This window comes from Lepisma saccharinum, chromosome 11 (genome assembly GCF_977018435.1).
Source record: "Lepisma saccharinum chromosome 11, izLepSacc3.1, whole genome shotgun sequence".
Lineage (NCBI taxonomy): Eukaryota > Metazoa > Arthropoda > Insecta > Zygentoma > Lepismatidae > Lepisma > Lepisma saccharinum.
In genome coordinates this window covers 68,421,043-68,444,743 of record NC_139239.1, presented here as the reverse complement: position 1 = coordinate 68,444,743, position 23,701 = coordinate 68,421,043, and the positions used below count along the sequence as shown (strand labels likewise).

Genomic DNA, 23,701 nt, shown 5'->3' with positions numbered 1-23,701 from the left:
GCTGTGTGGCACATTCAAGAACAATGAAACTTGATGTGGCGTCTTTCACATGTTGCCCAGCTGGTCTTTGATCATTGCGTAACTCGATATTGTTGCTTGTTCTTTCTTTAATAAAAAGTGTATATTTTCCCAGAAACAGTTAACGTATCTTATAAACAATGGGATTTATGTAACTACACGAACGTGTTTTGTAACGCTTGTCCTTGATAACTGTCGACAATTTTTAGTTGTGTATTATTTGTTGGTTATAGCCAAGCATCAATGTGTGCGCGCGCGCGTTATGTTCATACATTGGCCTACGTATTGGTAATTTTATTAGAAATTGGAAGAAAATTGAAAAATAAAATTCACGAACATTACTCTTTTTTGTATTTGAAGATTTAAAATATACTTTTTGCGATTTTCTATCAGTTGAAATAATACATTCGTTTGTATTTTTTAAGAATCCTACCGATAAAATTGAGACGAGACCGAGACATTTACCTAAACACAATATACTTAGCTATTAAACTTTTGCAGTCATACCTACCTAATGACTGGTCGTATGTAGGTCGTATATTTTCTTTAAAGTATATCCATTAGTGGCAATGTCCTTTTGTGAGGCTATTCTTCGTGGTTGCATACATATTTAGGATGGAATTCCGTTTCTCAGGTGCTCTTAGCGTCCAAACGAAGCGTCAAATAAAGAAGAAATTAAGAATTTTTTGCCTTAATGACATCTGCACACTGTGAAAATATGTGCTGTGACACGTTCATATGTTTGTTTCTTCTACAGGGTGATTCAGTGAAAGCTTTGACTGAATCGCCCTGTATATTTTGAAACTTGAGGCGGGACAGATGCTTCGACACCGAGACGAGATCTAGATTTAGACGAGATCTAGATTTCCCATTTTTATTGCAGGCGACTGTACAGTACACACTGTTTAAATTTTATAAGGTTATTTTTATTTCATTTCACTTTCAATGGCATGAATTCAAACCGTAAATGATATTGTATTTAGTTTATGCACACTAAGAACTGTCTGATTTTCAGATTAGTGCATTTGCTTCTGTTGCGTGTAATTTACCTGTTTTTTCTCCATTTTGCAGATGCACCCAATGACAGTGTGTACATGATTGGTGGAGTGCTGATTGCTATGCTTCTAGTGGCAGTCATCATAGTCCTGCTTGCAGTAACAATCAGGCGAGTGACTTCTTTTTTGACTGTTTAACCTGCTAAGATGTAGACAGATTATGTTTCGGAACACATCCAGCCGACTGCGCTAGTCTGGTTAGCCAGCCTACCACCAGCGTAGAACGTGAGCAAGACGGTTAGCGATTGATGCTGGGTAGAGATGACGTCAGGGCTTGCTTGCTGATTGGACGATTCATGAGTTACGACTCGCTTCGAAGCTGCAAATGGAGAACTGCCGTAGATGTTAATAAAATAATCTCACTACTGATTGATATTCGAATATGGTGCTTCATCATAATTTAGAACTCTATTCTTGTCTGCCTCCAAAACATATCTCATTGTTTCTTGCTACCTGTTGATTATAATATATTTTATCAATTTGTTAACTTGTATCTTGGAGTAAATACGTTGTCAAATACGTCCTATTAGATAAAACACCTGGTTTTGACCCCAAGAGCAACAATCATTCAAATTATGTTCATAGATTAATAAGAATGAACGTGATAACAGGTGTTTGACCAGTGAACTATGGAATTTGTGTCTAAAAGTTTTTTTTTTAACATTAATAAAAAATATAATATATTACTTTAACCAGAGATGGCGCTGAAAGGTTGAGGGCGACTTATTATAATTGACGACTGTGATAGACATTAAATGTCTCCACAGCAGGCAGACAAAAGGCACTTAAAGATAGACGCTAAGTCGCAAAAATAGGCGGTAGTTTTTCCACTCATTTTGACAAAACACATTATGCGAATTTCCCAAATTTCCAGGAAATTTATCATGCTTTAAGATGTTATTAATAATACTTGCAATTCGTTTAAAGTAATGACGTTCTAATGATGGTCAATGTGGATGAACAACAATAAACTATAAAAACTTTCTTTTTTCGAATATGTCCAATCAGGAAGCTGGTTAAAGAGAAGAGTGGAATTTATTTTAATTCTCAAAATCCTGACAAATTCAAAAATGGCATTTCTCTGATTTTTACAGGTTATAAATTTTCAAAATACCCCAATTTTTTCAATCATTTTTCACTCTTCTGTTGACTTTTCATGACTTTCCCAGTTTTTCCATCATTTCCTGTAAGTATAAAAACTCCAAGGAAGTGGTTGTAAACTTACTATTTTAATTGTCTTTGTCAGTTGCTCACTTAATGGTTAATTATAATTGATGACTAGATAATTTTCACTGCACAACACGAAATTTGTCCTTTAGATGAAAATGTGATTGTAACGTATTTGTGCATGACAAAAACGAATCTGCAATTTGTGTCCGTGCATCACGCATAATTTAGCCAAAAACACAAAATTTGAAAGTTACGTAAGAAACGTAAGGTACAATAGCCGAATGTGTGTTTCTCCTGTGTTACAAAGAATGAATGCTCGAAATTATACATTGGTATGACAGGATAAGATGTATGCAAGAAGGTTACATGAAATACTGTTGCTTCCTCTGTTAGTGGGATAGTCGGGACGGAGATAATCATTATGTCCATAAACACTGGCCGCTACTACAGGCATCAAGAACATATCACGAGATCTAATTGAGAAGCCACAAAATGTGGGATGCGGCAACGAGAGAGAAGTTATTTTAATATAAACAATCAATCCGAATGTATTTCTGCCCCATTACACATCAAGCTTGGTTTGATGAGAATCTTAGCACTAGGCCGAGAAGGCCAAGCTTTCAGGTACCTCTGGACGAAATTCCCAGCACTTAAGTGAGGCAAAGGTAAGGAGGTATGTTTGTTGGCACACAGATTAGAGCCGTTGGATTCTACACTTTCTGAGCCAGCAAATGCAGCATGGCAGTCATTCAAGTTGGTGTGTTCTAGTTTCTGGGTATGTCAAAGCACACACATATGAATCACTGTTCGTGACATGGTGGGGGGGGGGGGGGGGGGGGGGGGGGGGGGGGGGGGGGGACACTCATGTGGGCTTTTTCCCGAAAAAACTGGGAGCAGTCAGTGATGAACGTGGGGAAAGGTTCCATCAGAACATTGCTGTGTTTGAAAAGTGGTTGAAACGGCAGTATGCTTGCTGACTTTTGTTGGTCTATTATCAGGGACACCCCTACAGATATGTACAAGCGTAAATGCTCTACAACGTCATGTTTGTAGGTATTGTTACTGTGCTTTCTTACTGTACAGTGTATTGTAATATGCCTTTCACACATGCATCAGGTGGCTGTCCAATGAGAATGATACGTGATAGAATTATACGGTTTTCACACTTCAATTCTGCATCCTGTGTTTAGTCCAAATCACATGATCTCATCTAAAGGACAGAAAATGTCTTCAAATTTGTTGTGCAGTGTTGTCAATAGTTCATTTCTAGTATCTCTAAAAATGTCCCTCATAGTGAAAGATTTTTTTTCCTATCTCACCAGAACGTTAATGCATATTAATAGAATACTGGAACATAAATATTACTACTTGTACTTTTCCATTATTTTTTTTTGAGACATTGGTATGGCAATCTATGATATTCAATCAAGGTTTGCATTTTAATAGCTGTAACAGTTGACCAGCTTGACCCGGAGATGCTCAAAGGTTTGTCTTGACCACTTCCTGTACAACATCCACGGCTTCCACTCACTACAGGCCTGAAGGTACAGTTCCCGCCACTAAGTGGTATGTCATTGCTAGATGTTGCCAAACATAGGTCTGACCATGCTATTGCACGAGTATTTCCAAAGTTTGGACAGTGATACATTCATTATGTACGTCGTATCTTATGATAAGATGGTTCCATTGTGTACAATGATTTTTGCATGTTTTCAGACAAAAAAAATATGACTATGGCAACCATCAACCTGTACCAGCTTGTTGCATACATTCAGGGTAGAAAATACCTTTTTTCTAGTACCGAAACAACCAAAACGTTGCATGTTGTGAAAAATTAATTATCGATATTGTACGGCCAGAGGTCCCTGGTTCGAATCCCACCTAGGACATGGATGTTTGTTTGTCCAAATGATAAAAATTGAGAATACAGTAAAAATTGATAAGTGTAATAGTTGAGAAAATGGTGAATACCACCGCGTAGGGATATTCCTTTTAAAAAGAAAAGTCGGTAAGGCGTCTGACTGTCACGCGGGAGACCCGGGTTCGATTCCCGGAGTGGGTGATCTAAGGTCGGAATTATTCCGCCTTATCCCCGCATATAGCCCCTCTGGGGCTCACCCAGCCTCAAATCAACGGGTACCTGGGGCAACCCTGTGGGGTAAAGGCGGCCGGAAAGTGATACTGATCACATCACCTCCAAAATGGCAGAGATCGAGAATGTGTGGCACCGTACCCCTCCCCCATCCCCTACATGTGCCTTCATGTCGTTGTGCTACATGCACGAGGAACTTTATCTTTTTTACCGTTACACAGATAGACAGAGATTCAAATAAAGATAACATGATAATCAAAATGATGCATTTCTTGGAGTGTTAAAACGTGGATTTTAACACTCATAAATTGACTACGCAAGAATGTTCGTATCTACTAAAGAATTTGACGTAATATGTATAAAAATTTGACGAAGAAGTTCCTTAAGTTGACCCCGTCCTATTCGCACGCACATCCACGACTCAAACATGAAGTGGTCTTAAGATATAACAAGGTTCAAAGAACGATGGGAGATTCATCAACAATTCCAATTAACGAAATCAGAACAACGATAAATTTCCAACGCTGCTGATGCAATGGGAAAATATATGTTACATCAATGAAGATAGTGAATTTTGCACTATGATCATGTCAAAAACACTTCTTCCAGTACGGAAACGGTTGCGTTTCTGCCGAAACATACTTTCTTGTGACGGCAGCATAGGGCACTAAATGAATGTTGCACAAGATTTTTGCGAGACTGTTTCTTCTGGTCAAGTTATACTTAGAAATGTATACGCTACATCTTATGAAGGGTGCAAGTAGCCTTAAGCTCTGTGTACCTTCATGCTGTTTAAGAAATCTACTTGGATAATATTTTTAGGGAGTAACAATCGCCGTGGCTTAAAACAAATTAAAGCAATAAGAATTTATCCTTAAAGCATTTTAGAGGACAATCGCAACACCAGTAAGCTTTTAATAATCGCTTCACTAACAACGTGTAGCCAACAGTGACGACTATACTAGAACGCGATATCAACAATCACGGCTTCTAAGAACGTGTAACTAACAATTACAGTTACTTAGAGCGAGTGGCCAACAATCACAGCTAATAAGAACGAGTGGCCAACAATCACAAGAACAAGTGGCCAACAATCATAAGAACAAGTGGCCAATAATCATAAGAACGAGTGGCCAACAATCACAGCTAATAAGAACGAGTGGCCAATAATCATAAGAACAAGTGGCCAACAATCATAAGAACGAGTGGCCAACAATCATAAGAACGAGTGGCCAACAATCATAACGAGTGGCCAACAATCACAGCTACTAAGAACAAGTGGCCAACAATCACAGCTACTAAGAACGAGTGGCCAACAATCACAGCTACTAAGAACGAGTGGCCAACAATCACAGCTACTAAGAACGAGTGGCCAACAATCACAGCTACTAAGAACGAGTGGCCAACAATCACAGCTACTAAGAACGAGTGGCCAACAATCACAGCTACTAAGAACGAGTGGCCAACAATCACAGCTACTAAGAACGAGTGGCCAACAATCACAGCTACAAAGAACGAGTGGCCACCAACTACATCTACTAAGAGCGAGTGTCCAACAATCACAGCTACTAAGAACAAGTGGCCAACAATCACAGCTACTAAGAACGAGTGGCCAACAATCACAGCTACTAAGAACGAGTGGCCAACAATCACAGCTACTAAGAACGAGTGGCCAACAATCACAGCTACAAAGAACGAGTGGCCACCAACTACATCTACTAAGAGCGAGTGTCCAACAATCACAGCTACTAAGAGCGAGTATCCAACAATCACAGCTACTAAGAGCGAGTGTCCAACAATCACAGCTACTAACAGCGAGTGTCCAACAATCACAGCTGCTAAGAACGAGTGTCCAACAATCACAGCTACTAAGAACGAGTGTCCAACAATCACAGCTACTAAGAACGAGTGTCCAACAATCACAGCTACTAAGAGCGAGTGTCCAACAATCACAGCTACTAAGAGCGAGTGTCCAACAATCACAGCTACTAAGAACGAGTGGCCAACAATCACAGCTACTAAGAACGAGTGGCCAACAATCACAGCTACTAAGAACGAGTGGCCAACAATCACAGCTACTAAGAACGAGTGGCCAACAATCACAGCTACAAAGAACGAGTGGCCACCAACTACATCTACTAAGAGCGAGTGTCCAACAATCACAGCTAATAAGAACAAGTGGCCAACAATCACAGCTACTAAGAACGAGTGGCCAACAATCACAGCTACTAAGAACGAGTGGCCAACAATCACAGCTACTAAGAACGAGTGGCCAACAATCACAGCTACAAAGAACGAGTGGCCACCAACTACATCTACTAAGAGCGAGTGTCCAACAATCACAGCTACTAAGAGCGAGTATCCAACAATCACAGCTACTAAGAGCGAGTGTCCAACAATCACAGCTACTAAGAGCGAGTGTCCAACAATCACAGCTGCTAAGAACGAGTGTCCAACAATCACAGCTACTAAGAACGAGTGTCCAACAATCACAGCTACTAAGAGCGAGTGTCCAACAATCACAGCTACTAAGAGCGAGTGTCCAACAATCACAGCTACTAAGAGCGAGTGTCCAACAATCACAGCTACTAAGAGCGAGTGTCCAACAATCACAGCTACTAAGAACGAGTGGCCAACAATCACAGCTCCTAAGAACAAGTGGCCAACAATCACGGCTGCTAGGAACGAGTGGTCCTCAATCACAGCTACTAAGAACGAGTGGCCAACAATCACAGCTACATGTAGCTAACAATTCCAGTTACTAAGAACGAGAGGCCAACAACAATCATGGCTGCTAGAAACGTGTGTCCAACAATCACGGCCACTGAGGGCGCCTCGACAGACAACAATCGCTACTTTGAAAATAGAGAATTCTCTTTCTGCTATTTTTACAATTTTTCATTTCTTTCTACAGTTACTAACAGTAACTATTATCACAGTATTTTCCACTTTTCGGAGATAACAGTCAAATAATTATTTGTTCTTTTACATCATACATTAATCAATTGGAATTTCCATACAGGTGTGCAATCATGTTTCAAATATGGTGTGTTCGAATCACTCCGTGATCAAAAACTAAAAATCACTTACTGCACCCTAAATTCAGAACTGAGTTATATAGCCATCCATGCCCGTCATCCATACATGATTAACAATGTGTTCAATTCCTATACATTATACAATTTTGAGACACGATATAAATACTTGAAATTTTTGGAAAGAACTAAAATTCAGTATCTTGTGTGTTATGTGTGTGTTCCATATTCCATCTTCGCTGCAACTGGTGGTTTATATGGGAAATGTTTTTTCTAGTGACGAGGTTTTATGCTTATTTTTCTCGAATGCTCCGTGCTACATTTTACGATCTTTTCATGTATCTCAAATTCTTTTTTATTTTATTTCTAATTACACACAACACTATTTCGTCTAACACATAATCTTTAGGACAACAAAGTCATAAATAAAATAAAATATAACCAATATAAAGAATTAGCGTAAGTATTAACTTAGGCTAAGCAAAAGCTTTAACCAACTCATAACTACTAATAAGCGAAACACCCACCTTAAAATAATAATAAAAAATAGTAACAAATTTAACTCCCAATTTCAATAAAGGTCTGTTCTGGATTCCATAACAAATCGTAGTTATGGAATTTTAACATCACGTGCTATATAGATTATACGTATAATGTTTTCATATTATATAATTGGATTACATTGTAACTAATATTTAAATTAATTTAGAGAAACGGGGTAACCAAAATTCGGAGGGAACTGAATACTGTATTTATAGGCATCAAGAGCATACCTCTGAATGTATGCGGGTGAAGGTGGAGTCCTAATGGGTCCCTTCCCCATCCCAGCATATATATTTTTTTCTTTTCTAGAGGGTTAAGCCACAGAGTTTTTTATATTGTATTTAGTTATTTTCCTCCGCTTTTTTCACTCCTAAGTTATTCTCGACACTGTGGATGAATGATGGTTCGATTAAATGACAAATTATTATTTAATACATTAAAGATAATTAAATTGTACTGATACTTTTATCGCCTTGCTGGTGACAGGTAGACGATAATGTGTGAACACTCCCCCCCTCCCCGATAAAAGTAAATCTAATCTTACATTCCTAATTTCAGGGTCAAAGACCATGGTTGAAACTTGAAAGTGTTTTCTTTATATCTTCATCATGGCTACAAAGCGTCAAAACTGACAAGTGCACATGTGGTGGAGTACATCGTTAAAAAATTTCAGAAGCCTGTGATTATTTGAGGAAACTGTTCGGGTGGGGTAGGATATCACAAACGAGCAGTTTTTCAAAATAGAATGCATAGAAGCGTAGATATGATCAAATTTCATTTCAAGCTATGCTCCATTGTATAAATTGGACATAGTATTGGATGGTCTCTTTCGCCATCTCTTTTTCCCCTCCTGTCTTTCGCTATATCTTTCCTCTTTCATCATATCTTTCTTTCTCTTTCCTCTTTGAATCTATCTTTATTTTTCTCTTCTCTTTGCCATATCCCTTTTCTTCTCTCTTATGCCATTTCTTTCTTTGCCTTCTCTCTTTTGTAACTTCTCTTTCGCCCACCATCTTTCTATCTTTCTCTTCTCTGCAATTTCTTTCTCTCTCTCTCTGTATCCTACCATTTCCTTCTCTTTTCTCCCTCCCTCTCTGTCGTATGCCATTTGTTGCTTTTCTCTCTCTCTCTCTCCATCTTTTTCCTTTTCTCTCCCCCCTCTGTCACTCCGTTATATCTTCGTGTTGGTTGTTGATTTACTCTCCACGGTTTTGAGGTTTTCGCCTTACGAATATGTATATGAATATGAATATGATGGAAGTTTAACTTTAGCAATTATGTCTCTTTCTTCTCTTCAGTCAATAATGATGAAATGCAAAAACATATTGTTTTCTTTTTCTTTGAAGTAGCATGTTCTGACATCACTAGATTCTTTTATGTAAACAAATTTCTCTCACGATGCAAGAAACTGCGTTGTATTTCCTGTGTTTTGCGTATTGTAAAAATCATTATTACTTCATGATATACTGTGTACACTTGTTTTCGTAGTCTTAAGTTTTTTTTTCTTATTTCCACGTGACTGTGTAATGACAAACATGCAACACTGTTTACATTGACCGTGACCAATGACCATGCACTGAATGACACAATCGCAGAAACAAACTAGACGATTTGTTTTTGCGTTATGCATTTTCTTCAATGCAAGTCCGGAATGGTGGCGGGAATATATTCCTTACGTCACGTGTTATCCTACCGCCCCCCCTCCTCCCTTCGAACCTCGCTGTAGGAAGAAGCTCAGCGGGAAGGCCATTGGTCGCGATAACTTGAGCCAGTATCACAACGCAGGTGACGTCATACAAAATCCAATGTTAAAAGGGCGTACCGAGAAGCGAGCGGCATATAGTTGCTCTTGAACGGAAGCCGATAGGCTGTAGGAAGTGAAACTGGTGTGTTTTTTTTAATACAGCGCTCGCTCTTTCATGCTGTTATTGTTTTGAAGTTACGAATCTCTTAAGACTCTTTTGTGATCTGAAACTGTGCTCTCGGTTTTTTCCCTTGAACACTTACAAAATAAAAGAACTCTGCATCCAAAAATGGGTGGCCCGAAACGAGTTGTTTTCGTGAAGCCTCTAATCTCGATGCATCTCGTTTCCAGCAAGCTGAGGAAGCGAGAGGATGGCCAACACCTGAACGATGTCTTCGTGCATCCAACATCCACGCCACCAGATGTCACTGACGGTCTTCCGGTGACGAATCTTTACCATTACACAGGCAGTTCCTTGGGATTGTACACTCCACCTTTCCCCATGCACCCGCAAAGGAGAGCATCTTATCAGGTACGTGTTTTTATTGTAATTGCTTCTTTTGGGTTTGTGTTATTCATAAACAGTCTTTATTTACCTCGATTTGTTTGTTTCAAGGCTTGACACATGGTATTTCACGTTATTTTGGGAGAGAAAGATAAAACACGCCAGAAGTCCTAATTTGGAAACCTGGTCTGAACATGAGCGTTCCTTCATTAATTTCATCATATCATCACTCATCCTCATCTTCGCGATTGGCCAAAAGTGACAGAAAAGGGACTCCAAGTATCAAATCAAAGAAAGACAAAAAAAAAGACATTTTAGAATACATTGGTGATCTTTTGAGTCAATGCAGTACCGTTTGTAAGCCACTAGTCGTAATGTTGTGAATTTTGTAAGCCTACTAATTGTAATGCAAAGTTTGAAAGCCGAAACGAAATGTAACTAAGTACAATATTTTCATATTCATCTAATGTGAAAATATAGAAATATAATTAGACCTATATAATTTAAGAATTTAGCATAATATCAAACGTACCCAGGACATCTTTCGGGCGAGCGTCTGTTTGAATTATTTAACGTCGTTTTTCTAGTTTTGTATTAATCACGACGATGAGGATAAGTAATGAACCGATGAAATGGATGCAGGGACAAACCCAAGGCATGCATTACCCAGGTTTCGAACATGGGACCTCTGGCATCGTAGCTAGTGACGATGATGATTTGGGGGGGGATCAAGAAGAACCTTGCCATTTAATATTGGTAATTTTTCATGCTTTATTGTTATTTTTTACAGTAATATTGTAAAATTTACTGAAGCGTAGAGATGTTGCGGAATGACTAGTTATACATAAGATATGTACACTAATAGGTGGATTGAAAGTAATTTCCGATCCAAGTATTTTTATCGCATAAATGATGCCCTTGCCTGAAAGGATTTTGACTGACAACCTTTCATTCAGCCTCAATGAAAACAGCTGCATTCACCTCGAAAGTTGGCGAAATACACCGAGGCGTTCGGTCTTATCGTGGATTCGATGAGATACTGCGTTGATGTTACTTGTACAGAGTAACGATTGTTGCATTGATTCTGTGTTCCTCTTTTCTGTCTATTTTTCTTTATATCTTTGTCATTATCTATTGCTTTCTTTCTTTCTGCCTGTTTCTTTAATAACTATTTCTTGTATAATAATTTCTAGTCTTGCTTTATTTTGGAATTCCATTTTTAGCTGGATTTTATTCTAAGGATTTAATTTTGGAGGTATTAAGTTTATTTTTTTAATTTTGTGGTATTTATTTTATTATGAATTTCTACTGGGAAATACTATGTCTTATAGTTTTCGGTTATTATTTAGTTTCCACTATTCTATCTTAACCTCTCTTCCTCTCCTTGTCTATATATATTTCTTTCTCTGAGTCTGTCTGCTTCTCTTTTCTTAACTTCTTTCTGTTTCTTTCTCCGAGTCTCTTATTATCTTTCTTTCTGTTTATCTGTTTCTCTATCTTCCTCTTTTCTTTCGTAACCTCTCTCTTTCTGTTTCCCTTTCGCTAATCTTTGCTTTCTTTCTCATCCTCTGTCTTTCGATCAAGTCGAAACACGCGCGTGTATAAGTAAATACGAGTCTAAGATCATTCCTGTGCACCACTAATTCTGGTTGACATTTGTAGTTTTTCAAGCTGCAAGCAGAGAAAGTTGCCAGGCCACAGTACGTCAAAAAATCATCATTCTTGATCACGACATTTGCATTTTTGTTCTGGACGATTGCGCTACAGTTGCCACGCGTGTCTCGTCAGTTTTCTAAGGTGAATCGAGCACCCCCAACAGTGTCACATTTTCACACAAGCTGCACAAGGGCAACGTAACGTAGCATCGATATTTTATTTAACGCTAACGACAAAACGACCACGAGACTGCGGAAAGATGCAAGGGCAAGGTGAGTTCTCGACCATTGAAAAGCAAATGTGTTTCAAGGAAGCGCCTGCTAATTCTCGCGACGTACCCCATGAGTCATGAGTCCTGCCTTTACGCATGTTATGGGACACGGAACGGGAATACCTCTCTGCTGATTAGCCGCTTCCGTTCTTTTTAGACATAACATCTTTTTGTTTGCTTCTTTTGTGCATTTTTTTTACCCTGTCTCGCCAAAGGAATGCGTAACGGAACATGCTCATTTCTCGATATCAAGACGCGGAATGTCTCGTCAAAGGCGCCGGGAATTTTCTGCCCTCTCTCCAAACTAATTAAAGGCTTTCCCAATGGCGCAGTGGTAGCATTGTTTCCTTGTAATGAAAGGTTCCCGGGTTCGATACCCGGTGGAGACACATAGTGGTTCGTATCCCACTTTTAAACTGTCGGTCCACTCCCGATTAGCTTTTCTGTGCATAAAGTGGACTTAAACTGAAGCAAGCAAGCAAATCCAATCCAAGTTGACTAGAATCGGATATCCCAATCCAGAAAGAATGAGTATATGAAGGGCTCTATTCTTTGTGAAAACTTATTTTTAAATCCCTCTCTCTCGCTCTCTCATATAATGTGTGTGTGTGTGTATTACCGTGGCGCAACAGCCCTTAAGGGCCAGTAAGACAGTATGGACAGTAAGAGAGAGAGAGAGACGCAGTGGTTCAGTAAGTAGGGTGCCTGACTGCTACGAAGAAGTAATTGGTTCGATTCCTGGCGTAAGTGATCTCAGGCGTATGTCTTTGCATAAGGCGGTCGGGTTCACCCAGCCTAATAAATGGGGTACCTGGGAACAGTCCAGTGGGGTAAAGGCGGTCTGGGCTTAGTGTTGATCACAACTCCACCATAGCCGAGATCGTGAATGTGTCAATTCCCTACCACCACACCCACTATGAGTCTCCAATGATTGTTCAACAATCCTTGTTGCAATGTGGAGAGAAATGCTTGTACGTGCATTTTTTCGGGACACAAAGGTTCCGGTACGTTTCACAATAATTTCAATAGCGCACAACCATATAAACGAAAGGCTAATTATAGGAGCTGCTGAAAAATACTGCATTCTATTCATTCATGATCTTACGTTCGCACTTATTGAGTATTAAATGCGCGATGCGTGTCGCTTCATCAATTTTCTGTATTACCCATAATCGCGGTATCTCCCGGCACGGGGACCCCCTTATGGCAGTGACCCTCTATTGCCGCGCTTATCTACGAAGGATCTTGCGGTCAAACAGCCAATTAGTCCAACCGCTGCTCCAGTGTGCGAAATCCTGGGAGGGGTGGCAGGGGAATTTCCCCCACCAACAATCTTAGCTAAAATAATCACCCCAACCAAAAATGCCCGGGGGAGGGGGGAGATTTTTTGTAACAACAAACAAAAGCTAAGCAAGTACTTTTAATTCCAAATGTACTTCACTAAGAATAATACCGAAAACGCACACAAATTTGTGTGGTTGCGAGTGTTGAATGATTTCTCTCTCTCTCTCAAGAGTTCTTTAGGGCCTCACCGATGGCGCAGTGGTAGCGTCGTCGCCTTGTAATCAAGGAGTCCCGGGTTCGATACACGGTGGAGGCACATAGTGGTTCGGATCCCACTTTAAACTGTAGACCCAGTCCCGATTAGCCTTACTGTGCATAAAGTGGACTTAAAAGACCAAATCAATCAATAATCAAGAGATCTTTAACAAATCTACATCAATATGTACAATAAAAGTAAGAGAAGAATGCAAGAAAATAATAACTATGAGATCTAATTGATTTATATTAACATAAAGCAAAAACTATATAAAACATAATAAAACCACTTCAACTGTTTCATAATTTATTAACATCTTTAACCAATTAGAAAAGGAATTAGTTTGCTACTTTATAATATCTGATATATATAAAAGTAACAAATTAATTTCTTTGTGTAATTAATAATAATAATAATATATTTTTAATGTAGTGAATTATTTTTACTTTTAATAACATTATAAATATGTATAGGCTATCGTATAATTTTTATATATGTTTGTGGGGGGAGGGGTTTGTAGATTAAGATCTTTCTCCCCTCCACACCAGTCTTCAATGATTAAAAACCCTGCCCCCCCCCCCCTCTTTGGGCAAAAAGCAGCAACGTTTCAAACCACCCTCCTCGAAGTAGCCAACAAGGAAAGAGGATTTTGTCAAATTAACCTTTCTTCGCTGTGGTTGAACAGTGCACACCGATTCCTAGTTTAACCGTACTAATTTCATCGCTCATTAGCGATTAGCCTAAAGAGGCAGAAAGCGACGATAAATAAGCAAATTTCAATACGAGAAATTATTTGTCTTCACTCTCTCGTGAGAAAAAAGGGTGCTTGTAGATTGTGCTGCACTATAATGGATGTAGTATCATTGTTGACGTCACCATTAGTAAAAGTAAAAGAAATGTCAGCAATGACGTGTGAACACGCATAGATAACTTGTTTTGATCGTTGTTGTTAGCCACGTCACTTGGCGATTAGGCCTAACTGCTGTCACTAACCTCATCTAATGTAGTTACATAACAATTGTGCTGGAATGCATTATTTTGCTAGGAAAAAGGAGCATGTGTGCTCAGCAAGTTCTGGAATATGCATTACTTGCAGTGCAACATAGGAAAGGAACGTAGCAGAGTTGCCAACTGCAGAGCCAACGCGTTAAACCTGGTGTTTTTTCAATGATCACTTTTGGACCTATTTATAGCCAAATATTATCGATCATCTTATTTTTCCCCGAATCCTTTATCATTTAACCATACCTTCCAAAGCGTCTTTTAACAGGCAGGTTTCTTCTTAGCCAGTGTCACACCAACTTCTCTTTCTTTTTTAATCACTTCCAAAGTTAAAGAACAGTTTGTAGAATGTATGAATTCATTTGACAACATTGTCGAAAAGGAAAGCCATAAATGCGAAATTTATAAAGTGAGAAAAAGTTAACAATATGTACTCTAGATCCGATTACTTTGTTGATTTCATTTTTTATAATTTGTTCCATTAAGATGTATTATTTTGTAATTTCGTTGACGGTAACATAAATACGCATTAATTCAATTAATTACTTACTTTAATTCGGATGCTGACGATCACAGTGCTATGTAGCGAGGGAGTAGTCAGTAGACAAAACAGTTGTGTGAGAGCAAATATACATCAATGTGTTTTACTCTAACATGGTGTTCATTGTAGTGTTCACGATATTCGCTTCTTTTTCTAGCGTAACTATATAATTATTGAACTGTATGTATTCCGTTTGTTTGCTATATTGGTCAAACTAAATTTAAAAAACAGCATTATTGTCCGAAAAATGTTTGTTTATTAAGGCCTGTAGTGGCTTGTGTTCGGAATACATATATAGTTCATAGATAAATGTAGCCAAATGGTTAGCGCTTTCGCCTTTGCTTCGAGCGGTCCTGGGTTCGAAACTCGATGTGAAGCTTCCAAAATTTCGATGACCCAACATCGTGAGGGCAAAGAAATAGCGGGCTCCGGTCTCGACAGCCCCAGAGAACAGCGGCGATGGGACTCGATGTGCCAAAAAGCCGCTTTGAAGGTACTGAGTCTCGGAGAACTGTTGCTCTATGGAGTTTGGTTTGTTAGTCGTATATTAAATACAGTTGCCCTCCAGAATACCACCTCATACCCTCCCCTTTGCCTCGCCACTATTTTTTTTTTCTGGCGCACTGAGACATTTTTTGCCCAAGCGTTGGCAACACTGCTGTTGAAATGTTTGAACTTGACCTTGTGAGCACCCCATGCACCTGATTCGTGCCTTGAATCCCAGAGTCCCGGAGCCCATGCAGCCGATCCTTTCCGCTACCTGTTCCCGCTGCTCATTGTGGTCATTAGCGGTAATAAAATTTATTGCTTAAACAAATCACCGTCAAGGAATTTCCTGCAAACGCTTGTTTCTACTGATGAGCTTTTATGAAGGACGAAGCTGCACCGGAAACCACGTGTTCGGGTGTGCGTAATAGAACTCGTTACTTTGTATCTGATGATACAATTGGTGAAATCGGCTTTTAGACTGAATCATTGCTTGGAACGAATAAGGAAACATAACGTCACTACACTATCAAAGATACGAAAAAAAGCAACGTATGAATTCGTTCAACTTTGAAAAGCTATGTGTGCGACATGGGAATCTCGAATCAAGGCCTTTGACAATCTAACATGGCCTGTCCACCAAAATGTCCAGGTTCGAGTCTCGCCCACACTGGTTCCGACTGGTTCGCCTCTTATGAAGGAATATTGGCGGGAAAATTTATTTTTGAGATTGCCCACCCTTAGACTCGAACCCAGGTTTTCCTCAAGATGGTTACACATAGGGATGGACAAATCCAGATAAAATGTTATCCGGATATTCTGATGTTGCATCCGAAATAGATATCAGATAATTTGTGGCTGATGAGTTTCCAGCGTGAATTTATGAACGGGCATGTCAAAAACATTTGAGGATCAAAAATGTAAAAACTATGCCTAATAGGAATAAGCGATGAATGCAATTATTCTAAAAATTGAAATCTGCTTTGTACTGATTGAGGAAATTAGATTGCTTGTTGCCTTGCTGATATTGACTTTTATTGTTCAATGAAAGTACAGAATTCGAGGTGCATTGTTCGATGCTCTCCACACGAAGTGATAAACACGGAGATAGGCCTACTTGTCCAATATCTAGACCTCTTGTCACCTGAGATTTGAGCAATCTTTCTATTGTAATGTAGGAGCTCATATAATGACATTGGCGGTATTTATCTCATTAGTCAAGTGTGTCGGTTTATCTCCGTGCGTATGTATCGAGGTGAAGAACTCTGAATTGCGTTTCGTATACTGTGGAGGATTGCCAGAACAACATCCAAAGGGATTAAGCGTGAAATTTTAATTCAACGATTAATCCGTTTCTCGGCTGTACCTTTCGCGATTAATCCGTTTCGCTGCAATTCCTTTCGCCCTTATTCCGGTGTTCAGTTTTGATCTCGCGATTAATCCGTTTCGCTGTAATTCCTTTCGCGCTTAGACAGTTTCCCCTCTTAATCCCTTGCACGGTTATTCCACCACTCCACGATGGAGAGGCGAAATGCGCCATGTCAAGCCAGAATTCAACTTCGCACCATTCTCGAGCATGTAAAGGGAACAGAAGGTTATTTTCCTTTATCGTAGAAAGCAAGACCTCACTCTTATCTGCACCCACGCTACTGTGGTAGCGAAAAACAAAGGAAGCATTATAGGAATATGCACCCAAGGCCGCTTAAGTCTTGCGCGTGCATGTATTGCTATGGTCATATTACGTGCTGTCTTCGTTCGTTTACAAGTTCATTGGATACGCAAATTATCTCGAAACGAAAATAGTGCGGAACAGAAAACTGCGGTAGTTATCCTTGACTGTAAAACTAAAATAAACGCTGAACAGAATGCAAGGAACATAAAATAAGGAAGCTACTGTATTAAGCGATAAGCTTCGTACTATATTATATCTAATTCCGTTGCTTGTAATGCTTATGTTTAAAAGCATGGGGTCAGGTTTTTTTTGCCACTTTGCCCCCACACTATACTAAAACTTACGTTCCAAGGGAAAGTAAATATCCTTGCCCCCACATCCCCGATTTTGGAACCTAATCGCCGCCACTGGTTTAAAATGTTGAATGTTGTATAAAAATGCAACTGTGCTATTAGAATCAAAAGTTCTTTATGTGCGCGTAATTCTTAGACAAGTTAGCGACAATGGCAACACCTGAAGGGAGCAGACGCCACTCGGGGGGGGGGGGGGGTACATTTCCACCACCTTCTCATCAAGCAAGGAATACTCAACAAATAAACGCTATTTCAGCCCATAATTTACATTTTTATTTGATATTTAGTGATGTGCTCTTCCATCGGAAAATGCACCCCTGGCGTAATCATTGTTCAGCAATGCTCGAGAAATCAGGTACCGATGGGACAGGCACGTAGCCACGGGGAGGGCTAGGGTGGCTGAAGCCCACCGCCCCGAATTTCTACAAATATCTAATGTAAATATTGCATAGTGGTAATTAATTAATTAATTAATTAGCAGGATTAGACATCTTGTATAATAGGTTGTAAAATACTGAGAAATTCATATTCAAGGTTTCTACCCCCCCCCCACTTTTTGGCTTATAGGTGGTGGCTGCTGATAAGGGATGACCCCCCCCCCCGAAACAAAATTCTGGCTACGGGCCTGGATGGGAAGCATATTCAACCATATTCGAAGAATCATACAGATATTTTAAATTATATGTTTAATTCTAAATTCTCAAATATGTTTTGAATGCATGCTTACAGCATTCAGGATCAGTAGGTCAACCTCATGAATTGATTCAATGGAGGATTAAGAGGCAAGGCAAAAATGATGAACCCCGTTCCCGCCTTGAGACGTCTTTAAAAGGCAATATCCTCCCTCTTTGACATCGGTCCTAAAGAGACGCATAGAACTACAAAAACTCACTTAACATAAAGTAAACCCCATTTCCCTTTAATGTCTACAATGGCGCTCCATGGTCGGCCATGTTTGTCGCCCATGTTTCGGTCGATGGCTTCAAGTTAACTCATAGTCAGGGTGCGATATCACGGGGGAGACAGGGGGGGGAATCTCCCAACGATCTTGTTCTAAAATTCCCCCACCTTCACCAAACCTTTTCAGAGGGGGATAGTTTTTTTTGTTCTAACAACAAAAGATAAACAAGTAGTTTTGAAGTCGAATATGCTTTACGGGAATAATATCGAAAACACACACAAAGAACGAACAACAAAGAGCCTCATATCTAAGGACAGTCAACCTAGTAATTCTCAGAACACAGAAATTAGTCCGACTTGTTATTTCTTCTCTCTTTCTCATTGCCTTTCATCAGCTACCATAAAGTATGTAAATATATTAATAGAACACGTATTAGCATTGAGATGTGATTTTTGTGTAGGAAACTATTATCTTCTTAATGTCTCTCAATTTTGGCCCCTCCTCCCATGGACGTACACAGGATTTTTCCACGGAGGGGCAAGTAAGGTTTTCCAGGGGGGCAAAGAAGGCAAATTTTCTCCCATAATAGTGTTCTTCCTTCAAAAAACATTGCTTCAATTTTAAGTTATCATATTCGTGCAATAATTAACATATATCATTGTGGCTGAAATGAAATTGTGTGAAATATGTAATTTTTGATAGACTTTAATTTTCCAAGGGGCCCATGGCCCCCTCTGCCCTCTTTCCGGACGTCCATGCCTTCTCCTTAGTCACGCAAATCATTGTTCATATCATTAGTAGTATATGAAAGTCTTTTATTTGCAATTAAATTTGGGATGGACAGTCGATCTAATACGTATATTATAGCTAAGTTTTATAATACAGAGTGATCAAAAAGTCATGCAACCCATGGAGGGACTATAAAAGATGTTGGAAATGGCCACCATTCAGTTCCTCACACATGTGCACCCTTTTGATCATGTTCCTGAAGATCCTCTGGAGTGTATCACATGAAATGTTGTCCACAGTACGTTGAATATTCGTCTTCAGTTCATCCAAAGTGTGTGGATGTGTTACTTGGGCCGCAGACTTCAGAAATCCCCAGAGGAAAAAGTCCGGCGGAGTGAGATCGGTTGACCTGGGCGGCCATTGTGGCTTCGTAATGAAGTCACCTGCAACACAATAAAAAACAAATGTTACATGGGTTGCGTGACTTTTTGATCACTCGGTACAATTTAATTATTTAATAGTTAACATATACTTTCTTCTGGCTCTTGTATTCATAATTGTTTTATCCTTTGTTACTTCCAGGAAACCCAGCAGTCAGTTTACCCGTTGCCATCAGAAAGGCCTGGATTCTGCCGTGGTTTCCGTAAGAACCTTCGTGGCCGATGGAGGCGGCTTGTGAAGGGAAAGAACAACCCAGAAGTGTTCACGATACCTCCCGACTGTCGGAATCAGCTGAAGCAGATGTACGTTTACTGAGGAGGAAGAAACATTTTTACATTCCTGACTCGTAGACACCTACTTTAACTTGATTTTTTACCCGTTAACGAATAGGGTGTCTCGAACAACCATGCTAGTAATTATAGTATTACTGTGATCATTATCGTTTAGCTTGTATAAACAACGACGTGTAAAAACCCTAATCTTTGAAGCCAGAGTAAGATACACCGCGAATTGCAGACAGTTGACAGTCGTGGTGTGATCTTCCAAGGAACGTTACTGAAATCTAGGCTCAATGTTGTATATAGTGGATTATTGCTCATATTGAGCTAGGAATCGAGAATAAGTTGGTGTACTTTTCATCTTTTAGAAGAATTCAAGCCGTTTGTGTTGTCCTAAAACAAAGTTTCGTGCAGCTGAGACGTTGGATCTGGGCCAGGTGGCTCTGCATGTTATGTTGGTACTTCGTTCATTCCATATTTTTACCAGTATTGATTTAGTTGCTGATGTGATTTCAACATTTGCATTTTGTGACTTAAATTTAGGGGCAAAAACATATTACTAGAGTATCGTAAACATTATTTTTGTTCCATGTATATATTCATATCGCATTTGCACATTACAGTCTGCTCCTGTAGAGATGTATCATTAAAACAATTGATCGCGCGATTTCACAATGTTTATTACAAGAATGATTGATTGTTGTTGCTGATCGCCTAGTTAAACCTAGTCATTTCTAATTATGGCGATTTGTGTAACGGTTGGTTGTATGTAGTTAGATACCCCACTTGCTTTCTCCATAAAAGTTTGTGTTCAAACACGCCATAGCCTGTGGTGACTTGGATGAGAGCGGGGTGTTTATTGTTGAGATTTCTCGTAACATTGTTGCTGCAACTATATCATTAAATTATTTTTATTGTTTTGACTGTTTTAATTTACATCTAAACTGTTAAATTATTCTTACTCTCTCTCTCTCTCTTGACTTTAATATATATTTTAAAAATCGAACATTACGTGTAGTTTCGGCTAAATTTTGCAAACCTGCAGCAAGAATATAACAGTTTTAGTAAAAAAAGAATTTTCATTATAAGAAGTACCTGTCGGGCTTATGGAATGTGTGTTTCGTGTTGTGTTTGAATATTTGTGTACGAAAGAATCATCATGTACATTTTAACAGTAGAAATAAAGTCTCAGGTTTTAATAATATGCTTTTGTGATTTTCTGATCAAGGTACAGTGGGCCGCACAAGTATTGCTCTGCAAATTGTCCATGAATATCTTCATTAATTTTTCTCTTGCATCCTGCGTGTTTTTAAGGACATGCTAGTGCAGGGTTGTCAGCGGCTTGTTTTGAGTTTTGTTTCAATGATTGAAGCTCTCATGACGTAAAACGAAGAGAATAAACATGGTGTGGACAATTTGCGTGGTAATACTTATGCATCCCACTATATCTATCTATCTATGTGTATTTACACACAGACTTCATATACTTCCCTTGTCATGTATTTATACAAGTTGTAAAGTACTTTTTAGAATTAAGGTTTTATTCCGTTCTCCGACAACAGCTTTCCACATCAGTACTAAAACCTACGAACAGAAAAATCCACGCCTACCTCTTTGGTGGAGTGGTTATCACAGCTGGCTGTGACGCCAAAGGTCCTGGGTTCAATCCCGGAACGGGTGTTCTTTGTGTCATTGCATCATATCATCTCTCATCCTCATCGTTGCAATTAGCCAAAAGTGCCAGAAAAGCGACGTATAAACCAATGGTGCGTAGACGTATCATTCTGAAATGCATGGGAAAAGATCCGTGACAATTACTCTTTCAGGTCTAGGAAATTAACTTGCTTCAGATTCCAAGTAAAACGTAATACACGGAAGCCATCATCGAATTGAATACTCACAAGATTTTCCGTCGAGACTCAATGGAAAATACCCACTATTTCCCTGAACGTCCTGCGTAGCAGGGCAAAGCACAATCAATATAACCGGTTTGTAGCGGGACGGAGGAAAAAGCACTAGTTCGAAGAAATTTATTCTGGAGAGATGATTTAAATGAAAGAAACTCTGTGGGTCCCAGTTATCGCAGGAATATCGAACACCTTTCTGGTGAATGCTTTCGATGTTAGGTTAGGTATGTACAGTGGCCGGCAATAAAAATGAAACACCCAGCTCTTGAAATACCAATTTCCCTGAAAGACGTTGTGTGTGTTGCCTAACTCTATGGCGGTTACGGAACTTGCCATTGAAAATTTGGTATTAAAATTCGTTCATAGCCGCAGATGTAGGCAACACAAATAGTGTCCCATTTTTATTGCCGGTGAGTGTACATGGTCTCGGCCATGGAAAGGACTACAAAAAAGTAAGCATAATGCGGGACAGTCATGGGCGTATTTAAGGGGGGGTTCAACGGTTCCAACCCCCCCTTAGTAAAATTACTAGATTACTTGTTCTATCCGCTTCCTCATAAAAATGTCTTCAGACATATTTTATTTTCCTAAATTCGAGACGTATAGGACGGGAAGGCAATTACGTAATTCCACACACCCGATGGGACTGCAGACAAATTTTCGTTTTTCAAAACGCATTGCAAGAAAACCAGGTAAACATCGTAACATTCTCAAGTTGTTTGACACAAGATGAACAGATAATTGTCAATACTAAGTAGCGTGACCGGGACTACATACACAGAGCTTTGTCGAGTCCAGTCCCCCTCCCCCCATCCCCCGCTACCCATAGCTTCCGGTCAGCAGTGTCCTGGATTTTCACGTATGAAATGTAGCAACCTTAATCATACCAAAAGTTGACCCCCTCCCCTTACGTGAACTATATACGTATACGCCCATGGGGACAGTATAGAATTGTGGTTATTGATGTCGAGAGCAAGTAAAAATAATATCTTGGGGGCTATGCGTTATTTTCTTAATTAACTAAATGAAATTCAGTAAGTTTCCTTGTATAATGCCTATAAGCCTCGAAATTAAAATACGTATGTCCATGAATTTTTTTTAATTAGCTTTACTTTATTTCAACCCTGACGCACCCACAGGTTTATGGACAGGATATAACTACCCCAGAACTGAAATTTTAACCCGCCTCTGAGTTATATAAATACAACTTCTTTACACTGCTAGTGAGTTTTGTGATATCGAAATGTCACTAAGTATACTTGATACTATATACAACGAGGTCGAATCATACTAATCAAATTCAAATCCAGGAACTTGACCAATCCAATAACATTTGAAACTATGCTGTGCATAAGCAGCCAATGATCTAAAGGACAAATTAATAACTATTATAGTTGGAATGTAAAGAAGGTTAATACTGATGTCCACTGCATTTTCAAAGTTTCGTGCATGAAGTGCTTCGCCAGGTTTGCAAGTTTCGTATTATTTTTGCAGGTGGTATTCATGTATTTGTTGGAGATGGCTGTTAATTTTTAGCGGTTGGAAACACTGTTCGTGACGAGCAGTCACAAGACTGCTGCGGGCAATTTGATCGCCTTGCCACAGTCGAAGAGAGCTGCACAGGTATGACGTGTTTTAGGAAACTTGGGATTGTTTTAACTTTTCACGTGTAAAGGTTTATCGATTTAGCAAAATGAAGACAGTTTTGGATATTTCAAAAGAGACTCTGTACTCATTATGTTCTTTGCTGTTATTGTGAAGT

General features: G+C 39.3%; 1 protein-coding gene across 7 annotated transcripts in view; it reads left to right on the top strand.

The window, feature by feature from the left end:
• LOC145994893 (uncharacterized) overlaps positions 1-21,236 on the top strand; it is a 364,443-nt gene extending 343,207 nt beyond the window's left edge. For all 7 annotated transcript variants that reach the window (XM_083131352.1, XM_083131353.1, XM_083131354.1 and 4 more), the window contains 3 exons: positions 1,090-1,183; positions 10,009-10,189; positions 19,896-21,236. In XM_083131352.1, coding sequence (XP_082987478.1) covers positions 1,090-1,183; positions 10,009-10,189; positions 19,896-20,069 — 449 coding nt within the window. In that variant the 3' untranslated portion in view covers positions 20,070-21,236. The remainder of the gene's footprint in view (positions 1-1,089; positions 1,184-10,008; positions 10,190-19,895) is intronic.
• Positions 21,237-23,701: the final 2,465 nt, after the last annotated feature.